The 20,545-nt window shown below is 42.9% G+C and overlaps 1 protein-coding gene across 6 annotated transcripts in view; it reads right to left on the minus strand.

Moving 5' to 3' along the window:
- Positions 1 to 20,545, minus strand: part of LOC139544094 (ceramide transfer protein-like) — a 58,784-nt gene that overhangs the window by 14,151 nt on the left and 24,088 nt on the right. For 5 of the 6 annotated variants that reach the window (XM_071350856.1, XM_071350852.1, XM_071350854.1 and 2 more), the window contains 2 exons: positions 19,789 to 19,905; positions 16,465 to 16,542 (listed from right to left, as the gene is read on the minus strand). In XM_071350856.1, coding sequence (XP_071206957.1) covers positions 16,465 to 16,542; positions 19,789 to 19,905 — 195 coding nt within the window. The remainder of the gene's footprint in view (positions 1 to 16,464; positions 16,543 to 19,788; positions 19,906 to 20,545) is intronic. The other variant, XM_071350857.1, reaches the window with a different exon arrangement.

A 20,545-nucleotide genomic window follows, 5' to 3' on the forward strand; every position in this document is an offset into this window, starting at 1 on the left:
ATCCGGTCAGTGATGAGTTGCGTAGCACAACATCTGGCAAAATAGAGCCGCAGCCGCTATTTTTTACAACTTCTCTGGCAAGACATTTAACTTGTTTAGTATAGTCTGTTTGTAACTCTACTCACTACTTGTAGTTGTATAGTCTGTTTGTAACTCTACTCACTACTTGTAGCTGTATAGTCTGTTTGTAACTCTACTCACTACTTGTAGTTGTATAGTCTGTTTGTAACTCTACTCACTACTTGTAGCAGTATAGTCTGTTTGCAACTCTACTCACTACTTGTAGTTGTATAGTCTGTTTGTAACTCTACTCACTACTTGTAGCAGTATAGTCTGTTTGTAACTCCACTCACTACTTGTAGCTGTATAGTCTGTTTGTAACTCTACTCACTACTTGTAGCTGTATAGTCTGGTTGTAACTCTACTCACTACTTGTAGCAGTATAGTCTGTTTAACTCCACTCACTACTTGTAGCTGTATAGTCTGGTTGTAACTCTACTCACTACTTGTAGCTGTATAGTCTGTTTGTAACTCCACTCACTACTTGTAGCTGTATAGTCTGTTTGTAACTCCACTCACTACTTGTAGCTGTATAGTCTGGTTGTAACTCTACTCACTACTTGTAGCAGTATAGTCTGTTTGTAACTCCACTCACTACTTGTAGCTGTATAGTCTGTTTGTAACTCCACTCACTACTTGTAGCTGTATAGTCTGTTTGTAACTCTACTCACTACTTGTAGCTGTATAGTCTGTTTGTAACTCCACTCACTACTTGTAGCTGTATAGTCTGGTTGTAACTCCACTCACTACTTGTAGCTGTATAGTCTGTTTGTAACTCCACTCACTACTTGTAGCTGTATAGTCTGTTTGTAACTCTACTCACTACTTGTAGCTGTATAGTCTGTTTGTAACTCCACTCACTACTTGTAGCTGTATAGTCTGTTTGTAACTCTACTCACTACTTGTAGCTGTATAGTCTGGTTGTAACTCCACTCACTACTTGTAGCTGTATAGTCTGGTTGTAACTCCACTCACTACTTGTAGCTGTATAGTCTGGTTGTAACTCTACTCACTACTTGTAGCTGTATAGTCTGGTTGTAACTCTACTCACTACTTGTAGCTGTATAGTCTGTTTGTAACTCTACTCACTACTTGTAGCTGTATAGTCTGTTTGTAACTCTACTCACTACTTGTAGCTGTATAGTCTGGTTGTAACTCCACTCACTACTTGTTGCTGTATAGTCTGGTTGTAACTCCACTCACTACTTGTAGCTGTATAGTCTGGTTGTAACTCCACTCACTACTTGTAGCTGTATAGTCTGGTTGTAACTCTACTCACTACTTGTAGCTGTATAGTCTGTTTAACTCCACTCACTACTTGTAGCTGTATAGTCTGGTTGTAACTCCACTCACTACTTGTTGCTGTATAGTCTGGTTGTAACTCTACTCACTACTTGTAGCTGTATAGTCTGGTTGTAACTCCACTCACTACTTGTAGCTGTATAGTCTGGTTGTAACTCTACTCACTACTTGTAGCTGTATAGTCTGGTTGTAACTCCACTCACTACTTGTAGCTGTATAGTCTGTTTGTAACTCTACTCACTACTTGTAGCTGTATAGTCTGTTTGTAACTCTACTCACTACTTGTAGCTGTATAGTCTGTTTGTAACTCTACTCACTACTTGTAGCTGTATAGTCTGGTTGTAACTCTACTCACTACTTGTAGCTGTTTGGTCTGGTTGTAACTCTACTCACTACTTGTAGCTGTATAGTCTGTTTGTAACTCCACTCACTACTTGTAGCTGTATAGTCTGTATGTAACTCTACTCACTACTTGTAGCTGTATAGTCTGTTTGTAACTCTACTCACTACTTGTAGCTGTATAGTCTGTTTAACTCCACTCACTACTTGTAGCTGTATAGTCTGGTTGTAACTCCACTCACTACTTGTTGCTGTATAGTCTGGTTGTAACTCTACTCACTACTTGTAGCTGTATAGTCTGGTTGTAACTCCACTCACTACTTGTAGCTGTATAGTCTGGTTGTAACTCTACTCACTACTTGTAGCTGTATAGTCTGGTTGTAACTCCACTCACTACTTGTAGCTGTATAGTCTGTTTGTAACTCTACTCACTACTTGTAGCTGTATAGTCTGTTTGTAACTCTACTCACTACTTGTAGCTGTATAGTCTGTTTGTAACTCTACTCACTACTTGTAGCTGTATAGTCTGGTTGTAACTCTACTCACTACTTGTAGCTGTTTGGTCTGGTTGTAACTCTACTCACTACTTGTAGCTGTATAGTCTGTTTGTAACTCCACTCACTACTTGTAGCTGTATAGTCTGTATGTAACTCTACTCACTACTTGTAGCTGTATAGTCTGTTTGTAACTCTACTCACTACTTGTAGCTGTATAGTCTGTTTGTAACTCCACTCACTACTTGTAGCTGTATAGTCTGGTTGTAACTCCACTCACTACTTGTAGCTGTATAGTCTGTTTGTAACTCTACTCACTACTTGTAGCTGTATAGTCTGTTTGTAACTCTACTCACTACTTGTAGCTGTATAGTCTGTTTGTAACTCTACTCACTACTTGTAGCTGTATAGTCTGTTTGTAACTCCACTCACTACTTGTAGCTGTATAGTCTGGTTGTAACTCTACTCACTACTTGTAGCTGTATAGTCTAGTCTGTTTGTTTGTGTTGTTGGTCTTGGCTAGCTTAATGTTCTGGTCGGTTGCTAGCTAGCACTCACTCAAGTGGCTTCTAGCACAGTCATGAAAAGTGGCATGAGGGAATCACTACAATATTATATTTTTTTCTAAGTAGTGAGATCACTAGGGAGCAGGTGTAACGGATGTGAAATGGCTAGCTAGTTAGCGGGTACGCGCTACTAGCATTTCAATCAGTTACGTCACTTGCTCTGAGACTTAAGTAGGGTTTCCCCTTGCTCTGCAAGGGCCGTGGCTTTTGTGGAGCGATGGGTAACGATGCTTCGTGGGCGACCGTTGTTGATGTGTGCAGAAGGTCCCTGGTTCGCGCCCGGGTCGGGGCGAGGGGACGGTTTAAAGTTATACTGTTACATTGATGCTGTTGACCCGGATCACTGGTTGCTGCGGAAAAGGAGGAGGTTGAAAGGGGGGTGAGTGTAACGGATGTGAAATGGCTAGCTAGTTAGCGGGTACGCGCTACTAGCATTTCAATCAGTTACGTCACTTGCTCTGAGACTTAAGTAGGGTTTCCCCTTGCTCTGCAAGGGCCGTGGCCTTTGTGGAGCGATGGGTAACGATGCTTCGTGGGCGACCGTTGTTGATGTGTGCAGAGGGTCCCTGGTTCGCGCCCGTGTCGGGGCGAGGGGACGGTTTAAAGTTATACTGTTACACAGGCAATGTTGAAAAGTAATCTTTAGACAGTTATTTTGTTAAATGTAGCTTTGTAATTGACTAAAACAAGCAGACAAGAAAATAGTTTTTGAAAAGGGTCACGTTTTTGCTGTGAGCCAAATGTGGTAACCTAGTAACACACAATGTCAGAATGCGGTCTAGGTGCTGTGGTCCCCCTCTCTTATCACAACTGAGCAAGTTTTCCATCATGGTTCCCAATCTTGGGAGCTATGCAGCCCAACCTCAGCAACTTTGGGTCAGGCAGAGCTTTGTTGAGGAAGGAGAGTATTTGGCTGAAAACCTACTGCTCCAATCTCAGTAGATCACTGCTGCAGATGTCTATTCCTACATAGCCCTTCCAAATCAGCAAGAATATGAAATATGCTTTTTCTCACCCAACCCCCTACGCCAGTTTCTTGAATGCCACAACTTAAATGCACATGAGCAAATATGGAGTGACTGGGAAGTGAAGTCCCCATTCAACGTGTATGAAAAGACTATAATGGTCAGGTTCTGGAAAGGAAGAGTTTCTGACCATGACATAGAGCTGCATCTGTAACGCTGCCGCACTCTCCTTCAGCCTGCCATGAAAACAAAAAAGCAATAAGATATGATGCAAAACAACTTGTCTTACTCTGTATCTCATAAACAGAAAGTAATTTATTTTAAGCCGGGGACTATACCAGGCAGCTATTGCGAGTGTACCCCTGAGTTTACCAGTCAAATTTCCAGGGTTAGCACTTCCAAGCACCTTCTATTCTTTCCATTTCTATGGCAGCAATGTAGTGTGCCCATGGCAACAGGGATCATGACAACCACAGAACGGTGTCACAGGATGACTACCTGTAAAGGAGTGAGGATGGATGGAAGCTCTCTGACTTACATTACTCATAAACTTAAAATAGAGGGAAAGGAGGAAGAGGGAAAAGGAGGGAGGAAAAGGGAGAGAGATTGGGAGGGAGAGACTGGTGGGAAAAGAGGGAAGCTCTCTCTGGAGATTACATGATTTGACATGGTGATTCACCCTGTGTAAAATAGCACTTAGAAAATATGACAGATACTCTGTGGGGCCTAGTATTACAGGAGTTAAGGGTTAATGTGGAAGAGAGCATGTAGCATGTAGCATAGTTAGGTGTTTTCAACTAAGATGAAAACATGTGCTTCCATTCCTCACAACCAGAGGGCAGCCTATTCACATGGCTGCTGCCTGGCCCTGCATCCACCAGCCAGATGCTACTATCTTTCAATGGCTGGGAGTAACCCTTTCCCTGCCTCCACCGGGGCTTTCATCACTACTGTCGCCCTCAGCCAATCTGCTACTCTCATTCTGACAATGATGGTTCAATACAGCCACTATCCACCAATCACAGAGCTGCTATTGAATATAAAGCAGTTTCTTATCTGGTTGGTTGATAAAATACAAAAAAATCAACCCACAGGTTCAAAGCAGTGGTGTGTTTGATATCAGTCTACACAGACAAACAGGGAGAGGGGGAGAAATGGAGGATAGACTGGAGCTGGATTAGACAGTGGCCATTATACGGGTTCATGATCAATTCTGCAATTTTGTGTTTTATTGTGCTGATCTTAAAGGTGCACTATGCAGGAATCGCTCCGCCATTTCTTGGTTGCTAAAATCCTAATAGTTTGTCTAATTTCAGTTTATGTGACAAAACAAGCAGTATGCTGTAGAGAATCATTGTACCATATTCTAAATCGCTGTGAAATATATTTTCCATAACCAAGAATATTGTATTTTCAGGTGTTTGAGGCTAGTGTTCAAAAACCGAAAGTAGAAGATGCAAAAACTAAATTTAAGAACAGGAAGCATCGAAATATCGCTCATAGAACAGATCTACCGCTTCTTAGACTTGCTTTCAATGAGAATGACAAATCTATAATGCACATTTCTATGTGAATTTGGTCAGGTCACCAGAACAGCGATCACCAACCTCGATTTGGATGAAGATTTCTACTTCAATGAGTCGGCGGCGCAGGACATACTGCTCACCCCAGACCAGGCCCTAATCCCCACCACTCGGAAGAGAAAGAGACGGCGTAAGAGAGGTTGACGTGCAGGCACCCTGAACTACGTCGGCAAGTACATAAACCGCCTCTACCCTCCGTTCTATTGGCGAACGTACAATCACTGGAGAACAAACTGGAAGAGCTCCATTCGGGTCTATCCTATCAATGGGACCTGAAGAACTAATATCTTATGTTTCTCTGAGTCATGGCTGAACAAGGACATGGATAATATACATCTAGCTGGTTTTTCTATGCACCGGCGGCAGGACAGAACGGCAGCGTCGGGTAAATTCAAAGTTGGAGGTGTGTCTCTCTTTGTTTACAACAGCTGGTGCCCCATCTATAATACTAAGGAAGTCTAGAGCTTCTGCTCGCCTGAGTTAGAATAACTCATAAGCTGTACACCATATTATTTACCAAAAGAGTTTATCTATATTTTTCGTACAGTAGCTGTGCATTTACAACTACAAACCGATGCTGACACTAAGACTGCATTCAATGAGCTGTATAGGGCCATAAACCAACAAGAAAATGCTCATACAATCCTCAGAGTGGCCGGTGATTTTAATGCAGGGAAACTGAAATTTGTCTTACCTCATATCTACAGCATGTCACCTGTGCAACTAGAGGTGAAAAAAACCTCTAGATCCCCTCTACTCCACACACATAAAAACATATAAAGCTCTCCCTCGCCCTCCATTTGGCAAATCTGACCATAACTCTATCCTCCTGATTCCTGTTTACAAGCAAAAACTCAAAACAGGAAGTTCTAATGACATGCTCAATACGGAATTGGTCCGATGAAGCGGATACTAAGCTACAGGACTGTAGTTACCACATCAGTCAGCGGCTTCATTAATAACTGCATCGACAATGTTGTCCCCACAGTGACCGTACGTACATATCCCAAACAGAAGCCATGAATTACAGGCAACATCCGCACTGAGCTAAAGCTGCCGCTTTCAAGGAGCGGAACACTAATCCGGACGCTTATAAGAAATCCTGCTATGCCCTCCGACGAACCATCAAACAGGCAAATCATCAACACAGGACTAAAGCTCAAATCCTACTACACCGGCTTTGACACTCGTCCATTGTGGCAGGGCTTGCAAACTATCATGGATTACAAAGGGAAAGCCAGCCGCGAGCTGCCCAGTGACACGAGCCTACCAGACCAAGCTAAATGCCTTCTATGCTCGCTTCGAGGCAAGCAAAACTGAACCACGCTCTAATCTGGAAATGTATGGCTTGTAAGCAAATTTCATTGCCATTGAGCTAGTTATCATAGTAGCAGTAAACAGCAGCACGTGATATGAGCGATGGAGAGAGACGTGAAAGGGAGCAGATTTACAGCCTTGCTCTATCCAATCATAGCAGTAGAATCAAGTTACAACCTGCCCATTTCTTGACAGATAGCTGAACTAGTCAATTGAGTTGTTTCAAATTTCATCCTAGAAGCTGAGTTGTTTAGAGATGAGTCCTGACAGCTTAAAAAATAAACAGCAGTGCCTGTATGATGTCCTTCCATACAGGTGTGACATGCTGGAGTGATGCTTCTATGCAAACGTTGTTGATCAGTAGACTTATATAAGTCCCAAATGGAAGGCCAACAGATTGTCATCTGTAGCACCATAAACTCCACTGATCAGTCAAAACAATAACTCAATGCATGCACACTCCTATTGAATATGCATTCACCTGGCTTGTGAGTAGGCCTATGCCATCAAAATGTATCCAGTTTATCAAGAGATTTACCATTCAAATAAAATCATTACCATTATGTTGTTATTTAGTCAAATGTATTGTTTGATTTTAAAATTGATGCATACACGGCTGTCTCTGGGAAATGTTGTAATCAAAATGTTCACATTTAATGATATTGAATATCGGCTAAAATATCGGCCATTGGCCTCCTTGTCCCCCCAAGTTTGGTATCGCCCCCCAAACTAGTGGCTACTCTGCCGTCAAGGACACATTCAATACCATGTGCTGCAGTGTTGGTGTCTGGCTGTTTAGCCTCTTAGACACACCACATACAAACACAATATTCACTAGTTAAATATGTTAATTACATGCTCATAGGTCCACTATTTGTTCTGCTGTGTTCAGAGTGCCTTTTTTCGCCTTCACACCACCTGCAACCTCACACCATGACCACTGCATAAGCAAATCCCTCCCTAGGAGATGGGCTCAGAAAGTCACTTTGAGGAATCCCTACTCTGTCTGGAATTAGGTCCTCCCACTCCTACTGCCTCATATCTTGTCTTGCCTCTCCTTCTCCCACTGCTCCTCTCCATCCTGCTCTCTATGCTGATCTAGCCACAACTCTCTCCCTCCCTCCTCCTCTCTCTTGCCCTTCTCTCTCCCTCTCTTTTAAATCTGTGACCTACTTGATAAGGACTTCTTACTTTCATTTGATCTATTCATTCTCTCTCCTTCTCTCTGATGAGTAATAGGGCATAATTCCAGAACACATTAGTCTCTCTCTCTGTGTGTGTGTGTGTGTGAGTGAGTGAGTGAGTGAGTGAGTGAGTGAGTGAGTGTTAACTCGAAATGACAATGACAAGGTTCCAGTTTAACAACGTTTACTAAACCGTATTAGCACACTACATGGTTGCCATTGCACTCAGGCCAGGTCCATCAACAACGAGACCCCTGCGCAGGCGCACTAATAACAGAGTGAAAGCCCCGTAACAACAGAAATATTGGGATACTTAAAACATGAATTTAACCATCTCCCACATTTCTTTAAAGACAAATAAAACAACAACATAATTAACTTTCCATTACTGAGTGCCTTTAGGAGCGCAAGACCGGATGCTCCCTTTTTAGTCTGACAGTAGGCAAGCTGTTCCTTTGTGGCTGACCACAGAATCCTCTGGATTCTCTGTGCTTGAATAAGTTCCTTGATGCTGCTAATCTCAAGACAAAGTATTTTATCTGTGACAGACTTGGTTGTCTTCACAGCATCAACTAAGGAGTAGTTGTCAGTGACACAAACTACAGGTAGAATGTGCCGTTTTGTCTCACCAGTGGTGAGAACAGAGTTGCAAGAAAGATAGCATTGTCAATTCCATCCGCAAGGGTTTATCCAGCAAGTGTACTTCAGACAACCCTTCTGATCCTTTTTGACTGCCAACAGATAGGAGAGAATCTTCTTCCTTGCCCTATTAACACGATTAGATGTCCACCTTGTGTGCCACCATCTGTAAGGTTCTCTAGGGAAGCATCACTGAAGACAACTAGTTTCAGAGAGTCATCTTTTCCAACATGCTGTAACTTTAGAGTCACTTGTTGTGATTTCAGTTTACGAACAACTTTGTTTGCCTCATGAATGGTTTGTACATTGGCATGTTGTGTTGGATGCCAAGTTGAAGCCATCAAACATTACATCAGGTCTACTCTGTCTAGCAACCCATAGAATTTGACCTGTCTTTGACCTCAATTGATCAGCTTCAACTCCACAGAGAGGGGAATTCCTTTGTATGGCTCTTGAATTATCCATGTGGATAGGTTGAAGATTATTGATATAGTTCTCCTGTTAAATCAGTATTTTTCCATCAACTGTAATAATTTTTGTTATGTTGGCATAGAGTTTATCATGCTCCTCATGGCTGACCTGGAAAACAGCTTTGAGGTGTGGAATCACAGTTGTAGCAAAGGCCTGTGAGCCACCCCAGATGAAGTCATCAACATGACAGGCAAGTACTCCAGTCACATTGCAGTCTTGATCAAGCCAATAGAAGACTGCAGGATCCCCTTGACATTTTTCCACCTGTACTCAGCATTGTTGCCTTGACTTGTTTGTACCAGTAGAGTGATGCATCTGCCAGGCCATACATACACTTTAGTTTCCACAGTGTTCCTTCGCTCTTAGCTTCAGGCGTAGGTCAGATGTGAATGTCCCTTCACAGCTCTGTTCCCTGCAAAAATGCAGATTTGATATTTATGGAATGAAGTTTCATTTTTTTCTGGCAGATCACTGTCAGCAGCAATCGGAGTGACTCTGAGGCGCATGTCGGTGAGTCATTTGGGAGTTCTTTAGCAGCCAGCTCCTCAACCTCTAGCCACTAGACGTGCTTTTGGCACTATTCCAGTTAAGGATGCTTTAAGGGTACACACCCATCTTGTTGAGACACATTTTTCCTCCAACTACTGAGCTCATCTAGCTTAGCTGAGTCAAATGACACGTCCTTTGTTTCAAGTACATCATTTTAAATGTCATTCTGTTTTTCTTGATTTTCCATTGGTCAAATTCTGAGATTATCTACAAATGACAGGTCAGCTGACCCTGTTGTACCAGAAAGTGTACCTGGTTCCGAGTACTGCAAGTTGTACCAGTTCTGGTGTTTTCCTTTGGCTTTTCCTGCTCGACTGTTGCTGTATGTGGAATACCACTTTCTCTGTCCATGTATTTAACAGTTTGTCCAGTTTTCAGATTGGAACAACAATGTTGTCTATGAAAATCCAACTGACATTTACTCCTGAGGTGCTGACCTGTTGCACCCTCGACAACCACTGTGATGATTATTATTTGACCCTGCTGGTCATTTATGAACATTTGAACATCTTGGCCATGTTCTGTTACAATCTCCACCCGTCACAGCCAGAAGAGGACTGGCCACCCCTCATAGCCTGGTTCCGCTCTAGGTTTCTTCCTAGGTTCTGGCCTTTCTAGGGAGTTTTTCCTAGCCACCGTGCTTCTATACCTGCATTGCTTGCTGTTTGGGGTTTTAGGCTGGGTTTCTGTACAGCACTTTGTGACATCAGCTGATGTAAGAAGGGCTTTATAAATACATTTGATTGATTGATTAACACTTGGCTCTTATTGAATGTTTTCCTCATTTGGACGCTCAACAGTATTACCTGTGGCATGGTTGAAGGTCTCTGCTCCATTTCCTGTGTCAGTTTCAGTGTCCATATCATTGGATGCGACATCTGGTAGGTTCGTGTCTGTTAATTTGTATTTTTTGTAATTGTAATTAGGAGGTTGATTCTCAGCAACAGCCCCTCCATCTTGTTGATCATTTACTTTCCGCAATCTTGAGTGATGCACCCTGACAATGGTGCCTCACAAATATCACCACACCATCTTGGCCAATGACTTCTCCCGGTCCTTTCCACTCTTGACAGTCAACTCGTTTGTACCAGACTTTGTTACCAGTCTCGTACTTCTCATCGGTGGGTGGGTCAAGGCTGTTTACGTAGAGCCCTGTGAATTCTCTGAACACTCTGCTTCAGTGAAGGCTTTTCTCGCTGCATGTAGTGCTGAAAGGTGCTGTCCCACCCATGCACTCACACTGGTCCATTCTAGTGCTGGTGGCTTGTCAACCAGTACAGAGGGAAGATTAGAGTTCTGCCCAACACTAGTTGGTATGAGCTGTAGCCATGAACATTGTGCATTGAGTTTTTTGCCTTCAAAGCCCAATCTAGGGCTGTTTTCCAGTCACATCCATTGTCTTGCTTCACTTTCAGCATAATCTCTGTGAGTGTTTGATTATGTCTCTCCAGAAGTCCATTGCTCCATGGACTGTATGCAGAAGTTGTTTTTACTTTCATGTTGAATTTCTCAGCCATTTCTCTTATTTCATTATTATTGAATTCTCCTCCATTGTCACTACAAATTCTGGGGCGGGCCATGCACACTTATCCAGGGAAGTATGAAGTGCTTGATGATTTCACTGGGTTTCTTTGTATTCACAATGCTTCCAGCACTGAAGCGTGTGAAGTGGTTGACTATGTGAAGGTACCACACACTTGGTCCTAGCTCATGTAGATCTACAACCATTGTATCATTGTACTTAGAAGCCAGTGGCAAACCAACAGCTGGTCTGGGATTAGGTTTGCTGTATTTCTGACATGTCTCACAACTGTTAACTATCCGCTGTAGAATGGAAATACTCTCATCATCATTATTCCCAGAACTGCTGAGTCATTTCTGAAGTCTGTCAACTGTAGCATGTCCAAACTGTTTGAAGTTTTAACAATACTTTGTGTTTTTCCTTTGTGTTCATGTTCTCTGTGACTGTCAGAATCTCCATGTGCTCTGTGCCCATCAGAATCAAATTTTTACATGGACTCTGTGTGATGTCTTTGTCTAAAATGTTTACACAATAGTGGCCTGAGGAAGTAAGTTCAAGGGTCACTGGTTGTTTAAACATCACTGCCTTGTCATTTTTCATGTCTAGTACAGCTCCTGCCTTCTTGAGGGAAGCTTTGCTTAATAGTAAGGGGATATCTGTAGGGACCACTTCTGTTTCAATGTAACACTTATTAGTCTGACACATTTTTGCTGGTATCTTGACTCTCTTGGTAGAATGGATGATTCTCCCATCTCCAAATTTGAAAGCTCAGTTGCTTGTGGTGTGTCAATCATATTTTGTACTTCTTTCAAATTTTGTTCACTGACATTGCTATCAAGCCATTTTGCACCACACACTGTGCGTGTACATGCAGTATCAATCACAGCAGATCCTAAAGCAGATCCTCCATAAATTTCATCAGCCTATCGAATGCACCGGCAAAATCCTTAATCATTGTTACTCTAACTTCCGCGACACATACAAAGCCCTCCCTCGCCTTCCTTTCAGAAAATCTGACCACGACTCCATTTTGCTGCTCCCAGCCTATAGACAGAAACTAAAACAGAAAACACCCGTGCTCAGGTCTGTTCAACACCTGTCCGACCAATCGGATTCCACGCTTCAAGATTGCTTCGATCACGCGGACTGGGATATGTTCCGGGTAGCGTCGAACAACAACCTTGATGTATACGCTGATTCGGTGAGCGAGTTTATTAGCAAGTGCATCGGTGATGTTGTACCCACGTCGAATATTAAAACCTTCCCCAACCAGAAACCGTGGATTGATGGCAGCATTTGCGCAAAACTGAAAGTGCGAACCACTGCTTTTAATCAGGGCAAGGCGACCGGAAACATGACCGAATACAAACAGTGTTGCTATTCCCTCCGCAAGGCAATCAAACAAGCTAAGCGTCAGTATAGAGACAAAGTAGAGTCGCAATTCAACGGCTCAGACACGAGAGGTATGTGGCAGGGTCTACAGTCAATCACGGACTACAAAAAGAAAACCAGCCCCGTCACAGACCCCGATGTCTTGCTCCCAGACAAACTAAACAACTTCTTTGCTCGCTTTGAGGACAACACAGGGCCACCGACACGGCCCGCTACCAAAACCTGCGGGCTCTCCTTCACCGCAGCCAACGTGCGTAAAACATTTAAACGTGTTAACCCTCGCAAGGCTGCCGGCCCAGACGGCATCCCTAGCCGTGTCCTCAGAGCATGCGCAGACAATCTGGCTGGTGGGTTTACGGACATATTCAATCAATCACTATCCCAGTATGCTGTTCCCACATGCTTCAAGATGGCCACCATTGTTCCTGTTCCCAAGAAAGCTAAGGTAACTGAGCTAAACGACTATCGCCCCGTAGCACTCACTTCCATCATCATGAAGTGCTTTGAGAGAATAGTTAAGGATCATATCACCTCCACCATACCTGACACACTAGACCCACTCCAATTTGCTTACCGCCCCAATAGGTCCACAGACGACGCAATCACACTGCCCTAACCCATCTGGACAAGAAGAATACCTATGTAAGAATGCTGTTCATCGACTACAGCTCAGCATTTAACACCATAGTACCCTCCAAACTCGTCATTAACCTCTTGACGCTAGGGGTCAGATATATACATATATATTTTTTAAATAACGTTCCCAAGGTAAACTGACTATTTCTCAGGTCCAGATCGTAGAATATGCATATCATTTACAGATTAGGATAGAAAACACTCCAAAGTTTCCAAAACTGTCAAAATATTGTCTGTGAGTATAACAAAACTGATTCTGCAGGCAAAAACCTGAGAAAATCTAACCCGGAAGTGATTTTTTTATTTTCTTTATCTGTGTTTCCTGGCCCGTCTTTCTTCCATTTAAAGGGGTATCAATCAGATTCCTTTTCCAATGGCTTCCTCAGGCTGTGACCAGGCTTTAGACATAGTTTCAGGCTTTTATTTTGAAAAATGAGTGAGATTTTTCAAAACTAGTCAGGTGTCCTCTGATTAGTTCCTGCGCGCGAGAGGTAGCTCTCCATTTTCTTTTTCTCTCTTCTTGAATAGGTTACGGTCCGGTTGAAATATTATCGATTATGTTTGTTAAAAACAACCTGAGGATTGATTATAAAAACCTTTGACATGTTTCTACGACCATTACGGATACTTTTTGGAATTTTCGTCAAACGGAACGAGGCTTTGGTTTTCTGAACATAACGCGCAACCCAAATGGCGTTTTTTTGTTATAAAAGTAATATTTATCGAACAAAAATAAAATGTATTGTGTAACTGGGAGTCTCGTGAGTGCAAACATCCGAAGATTATCAAAGGTAAGCGATTAATTGTATTGCTTTTCTGACTTTCGTGACCATGCTAATTTGGGGCTAGCTGTTCTAGCATTGATTGATACACTCTCAAAAGCTTGGATTTCTTTCGCTGTAAAGCATATTTTCGAAATCTGACAATAGGTGGATTAACAACAAGCTAAGCTGTGTTTTGGTATATTTCACTTGTGATTGCATGATTATAAATATTTTTAGTAATATTTTGCGCCCTGCAATTCAGCGGTTGTTTAGGAAAATTATCCCGTAAAAGGGATCCATAGCGCAGAGATGTTAAGCTCGAGACCCTGGGTCTCGACCCCGCCCTGTGCAACTGGGTCCTGGACTTTCTGACGGGATGCCCCCAGGTAGTGAGGGTAGGAAACAACATCTCCACCCCGCTGATCCTCAACACTGGGGCCCCACAAGGGTGCGTTCTCAGCCCTCTCCTGTACTCCCTGTTCACCCATGACTGCGTGGCCATGCACGCCTCCAACTCAATCATCAAGTTTGCAGACGACATTACAGTGGTAGGCTTGATTTCCAACAACGACGAGACGGCCTTCAGGGAGGAGGTGAGGGCCCTCGGAGTGTGGTGTCAGGAAAATAACCTCACACTCAACGTCAACAAAGGAGATGATCGTGGACTTCAGGAAAAAGTTTTAAGTTCCTCGGCGTACACATCACGGACAAACTTAAATGGTCCACCCACACAGACAGCGTGGTGAAGAAGGCGCAACAGCGCCTCTTCAACCTCAGGATGCTGAAGAAATTTGGCTTGTCACCAACGGCAACTGCTCCACCCACAACTGTAAGGCTCTCCAGAGGGTAGTGAGGTCTGCACAACACATCACCGGGGGCAAACTACCTGCCCTCCAGGACACCTACACCACCCGATGTCACAGGAAGGCCAAAAAGATCATCAAGGACAACAACCACCCGAGCCACTGCCTGTTCACCCCGCTATCATCCAGAAGGCGAGGTCAGTACAGGTGCATCAAAGCTGGGACCGGGGGCTGATATACAGCTTCTATCTCAAGGCCATCAGACTGTTAAACAGCCATCACTAACATTGAGTGGGTGCTGCCAACATACCTACTCAAATCTCTAGCCACTTTAATAATAAAAAATTGGATGTAATAAATGTATCACTAGTCACTTTAAACAATGCCACTTTATATAATGTTTACATACCCTACGTTACTCATCTCATATGTATATACTGTACTCTATACCATCTACTGCATCTTGCCTATGCTGTTCGGCCATCGCTCATCCATATATTTATATGTACATATTCTTATTCTTTCCTTTGTTGTTGTGAAATTGTTAGATTACTTGTTAGATATTACTGCATGGTCGGAACTAGAAGCACAAGCATTTCACTACACTCGCATTAACATCTGCTAACCATGTGTATGTGACCAATAAAATTGTATTTGATTTAAGGATTCTATCAACTATCAAGATCCCAGTATCAGAAGCAGATTAGTTTGAAAACAGTGTAATGTTAAACTGCTCTCTCTCTGTGTTTACATTTTCCTCTGTTAGTTTAACTTGTTCATTTTTATGAGGACAGTCTTTAACCCAATGTTAAGTGCTTTGACGAATAGCACATTTTGATCTCCTTCCATATTTGTCCAGTGGATTTGTCCCGGGTAATGGCGCCCTCTTCTGGTTGTCTTGAAAACGTGACTTGTTGGCGCCTTTTCTCTGCTGCTCAGTGTAATATGGTGCGTCACTCACTTGCATTCCATCTGTTATTGGCGCAACAGACGTGTTTTCACCCCAAGCAGTCAAAGCCAACTGTTTCTCCCTACCATCTAGACAGGCAGTATCTAGAAACTTGAAAGCTAACACTGCATCCGGGAGAACCATGTCGTACTTGTGCATCCTATTGTACCTCTGTTCGAAATCAATTATGTAGTCCGTCATTGCAACCGAAATGTCTCTAGTAACACTGTCAAAGTTTGAATATGCCTCGTAGGCACGGTCTCTCTCTTCTTTAAGACACACAGAATCCAGTGCTCTGATCAAAGTTCCCATACCATCATCCTTGTTCAAATCCTCCAGGGATATTTCCAGTGCTGTATCTCTCGCTCTTCCCTCGAGCGATAATACCAATGCAAGTGCTTGCCTTTTATTGTCCAGATTAGTAACCCGTCTCCAGAATCCAAGTTAATTTTCCCAACTTTCATACGACCTCTTCTTGTCGAACCGAGGTGGCACATTGTAGTTATTAGCCATCCTCTGCTATCAATGTTAACTTGAAGTGACACAACGACTAGGTTCCAGTTTAACAACATTTACTAAACCGTATTAGCACACTACATGGCTGCCATTGCACTCAGGCCAGGTCCATCAACAACGAGACCCCTACGCATGCGCACTAATAACAGAGTGAAAAGAAAGCCCCGTAACAGAAATATAGGGATACTTAAAACATGAACTTAACAGTGAGAACCCCTCCCTGGAAGCTTTGTCCTTCATTCTGAGTGTAAACAATAGGTGCCACTCACTCCCCCCTTATCTGACCTGTTTTTAAATGGTGAGAACAGCAAATGACAACTCCAGATAAAAGAACACACACACTATATTAAGGGTACTGTGCTGTAGGGAAATAGATTAAACAGTAGCTTTGGGTTTAGTGTAGATAGACTTGCCATTAAACACACCGCTGATGGAGGGACTAGTGAGGTCCTCTGGATGACTCCACTGTCTATCCTCCCGTCTCTAAGGCTCTAGTAGAAACAGACACATCACACATGGTTAATACAGTTTTATCTATGAGTGAATGTGTGTAACAGGGAATGCTATGCGAAATGACTGAAACAACTCTCAACCAACTATGTACCACAAGTGACGATCATGGAATTTTGGACGACGGTTATTTGTCAGCCAAATGACCGTGGTCACCATTATAACCGTTCGAATAGCAAGTCGGTTAGGACATCTACTTTTCCCAACAATTGTTTACAGACAGATTATTTCACTTATAATTCACTGTATCACAAATCCAGTGGGTTAGAAGTTTATATACACTAAGTTGACTGTGCCTTTAAACATCTTGGAAAATTCCAGAAAATTATGTCATGATTTTAGAAGCTTCTGATAGGCTAATTGACATCATTTGAGTCAATTGGACGTGTACCTGTGGATGTATTTTAAGGCCTACCTTCAAACTCAGTGCCTCTTTGCTTGACATCGTGGGAAAATCAAAATAAATCAGCCAAGACCTAAGAAACAAAATTGTAGACCTCCACAAGTCTGGTTCATCCTTGGGAGCAATTTCCAAACACCTGAAGGTACCAAGTTCATCGGTACAAACAATGGTACGCAAGTATAAACACCATGGGACCACGCAGCTGTCATACCGCTCAGGAAGGAGACGCGTTCTGTCTCCTAGAGATGAACGTACTTTGGTGAAAAGTGCAAATCAATCCCAGAACAACAGCAAAGGACCTCGTGAAGATTCTGGAGGAAACAGGTACAAAAGTATCTATATCCACAGTAAAACGAGTCCTATATCGACATAACCTGAAAGGCCACTCAGCAAGGAAGAAGCCACTGCTCCAAAACCGCCATAAAAAAGCCAGACTACGGTTTGCAACTGCACATGGGGACAAAGATCGTACTTTTTGGAGAAATGTCCTCTGGTCTGATGAAACAAAAAAAGAACTGTTTGGCCATAATGACCATCGTTATGTTTGGAGGAAAAAGGAGGATGCTTGCAAGCCGAAGAACACCATCCCAACCGTGAAGCACGGGGGTGACAGCATCATGCTGTGGGGGTGCTTTGCTGCAGGAGGGACTGGTACACTTCACAAAATAGATGGCATCATGAGGTAGGAAAAGTATGTGGATATATTGAAGCAAAATCTCAAGACATCAGTCAGGAAGTTAAAGCTTGGTCGCAAATGGGCCTTCCAAATGGACAATGACCCCAGGCACACTTCCAAAGTTGTGGCAAAATGGCTTAGGGACAACAAAGTCAAGGTATTGGAGTGGCCATCACAAAGCCCTGACCTCAATCCTGTAGAAAATGTGTGGGCAGAACCGAAGAAGCGTGTGCAAGCAAGGAGGCCTACAAACCTACAAACTCAGTTACACCAGCTCTGTCAGGAGGAAGGGGCCAAAATTCACCCAACTTATTGTGGGAAGCTTGTGGAAGGCTACCTAAAACGTTTGACCCAAGTTAAACAATTTAAAGGCAATGCTACCAAATACTAATTGAGTATGTAAACTTCTGACACACTGGGAATGTGATGAAAGAAATAAAAGCTGAAATAAATAATTCTTTCTACTATTATTCTGACATTTCACATTCTTATAATAAAGCGGTGATCCTAACTGACCTAAGACAGGGAATTTTTACTAGGATTAAATGTCAGGAATTGTGAAAAACTGAGTATAAGTGTATTTGGCTAAGGTGTATGCAAACTTCCGACTTCAACTGTGTGTGTGATTTATTTATATATATATAAATAAAATACATATTTTATACTCTCCTCCGCTCCTAACTGTACGTGCTGCAGGCAAGGGGGGTATTGCATAGGCAACTGAAGACTAATTTGCTACAACACCCTGCTTGTTTCAGCAAGAAGCAAGTCCATGTTACAGCAGAAACTGACTCGATCGCAGCAATGTCCAGGCGTCCTGTCTTCAGTCAGCTGTTTGAGTAAAGTCATACCGTATAAAAAATATAATGACAGCTGTGATGGAAACAGGAAGTTTCAATAAAATGTTATAAATGCAGAAAGATCCTTTCTTTGTTCAAGATGGTGGGATCTTTTTGTGTCAGTAAAATGTATTATGTGAGAAAATGGCGATGGAAACACCTTTAATGCGCAAATATTGATATAATTACCATCATATCAAAGTAAACTTGGAGTCACACGATGACAAGGTGTGTAGTCCTCCCACTACGACTCGGGAAACCATGCAGAATATTAGGCAGACAAAATAAGTTATGACGAACTTTACAGGGTGGTGGAAGTGGGCCTCCCAAGTGGAGCAACAGTCTATATTTGCATGAAAATCTGTTGCCGATTGGATGGAAACCTAGATAGTGGTAAATATACTGAACACAAATATAAAGGCAACATGTAAAGTGCAGTCCCATGTTTCATGAGCTGAAAAAAAATAAGAATCCATACGCACAAAAATAATATTTCTCTCAAATGTTGTGCATATATTTGTTTACATCCCTGTTAGTGAGCATTTCTCCTTTTCCAAGATAATCCATCCACCTGATAGGTGTGGCATATAAATAAGCTGAATAAACAGCATGGTCATAACGCAGGTGCACCTTGTCCGGAGCACAATAAAAGGCCACTCTAAAATGTGCAGTTTTGTCACAAGACACAATGCCATAGATGTCTCAAGTTTTGAGGGAGCGTGCAATTGGCATGCCAAATGCAGGAATGTCTACCACAGCTGTTGCCAGATAATTGAATGTTAATTTCACTACCAACAGCCATCTCCAACACCATTTAAGAGAATTTGGCAGTACGTCCAACCGGCCTCACCACAGACAAGGTGTAACCACGCCAGCCCAGGAACGCCACATGCGGTTTCTTCACCTGCGGGAACGTCTGAGACCAGCCACCTGGACAGCTGATGAAACTGAGGAGTATTTGTCTGTAATAAAGCCCTTTCTGGGGAAACACGTCTGATTGGCTGGGCCTGGCTCCCCAGTGGGTGGACCTATGCCCTCCCAGGCCCACCCATGGCTGAACCCCTGCCCAGGCGTGTGAAATCCATAGATTAGAGTCCAATTAATTTATTTCCTTATATGAACTGTTTTCAGTAAAATAGTTTAAATTGCATGTTGCGTTTATAAGTTGTGGCAATAAAACATGTCATTTAAAGAAGAATACAGTAGAGGAAAGAACCAAGTTAGATCCATTCCATTTCAAAATGACAGAACTCAAATACAATACAATCAGAAAGACATATTGCAAACCCTGGTGATGTGTGTCTCTTACCCTGTGTAGTTCGATGGAGTTGATCCACTGGTGTCTGTGTTCTGAGTCTATGGCTCTCAGGTACCACACACTGTCGTTAACACTGATGTCAAGCCTGCACTCATCAAATTCAAGGGGCTGAGGGTAGAGATAGAAAGGATAGAGAGAGAAATATGATTAGTATATATAAATCATATCAACATCAACAAAACATTTAACATAGTGGGCCTGTCAAGAAGAAAGAGGGGGGAGGGAGATATGAAGGGTAAATTGTAAGTGCTGTTATTGTAAAGTGGAAACGTCTCGGAGCAACAACAGCTCAGCCGCGAAATGGTAGGCCACACAAGAACACAGAACGGGACCGCTGAGTGCTGAAGTGCGTAGCACGTAAAAATAGTCCATCCTCGGTTGCAACACTCACTACCGACTTCCAACCTGCCTCTGGAAGCAGAGTCAGCACAAGAACTGTTCGTCGGGAGCTTCGTGAAATGGGTTTCCATGGCCGAGCAGCCGCACACAAGCCTAAGATCACCATGCGCAACGCCAAGCGTCGGCTGGAGTGGTGTTAAGCTCGCCACCATTGGACTCTGGAGCAGTGGAAACGCATTCTCTGGAGTGATGAGTAACCCTTCACCATCTGGCAGTCCGACGGATGAATCGGAGTTTGGCGGATGCCAGGAAAACGCTACCTGCCCTAATGCATAGTGCCAACTGTATAGTTCGATGGAGGCAAAATAATGGGGATGTTTTTCAGGCTAGGTTCGGGCTAGGTCCCTTA

Source organism: Salvelinus alpinus, chromosome 18, assembly GCF_045679555.1.
Source record: "Salvelinus alpinus chromosome 18, SLU_Salpinus.1, whole genome shotgun sequence".
Taxonomy (NCBI): Eukaryota; Metazoa; Chordata; class Actinopteri; order Salmoniformes; family Salmonidae; genus Salvelinus; species Salvelinus alpinus.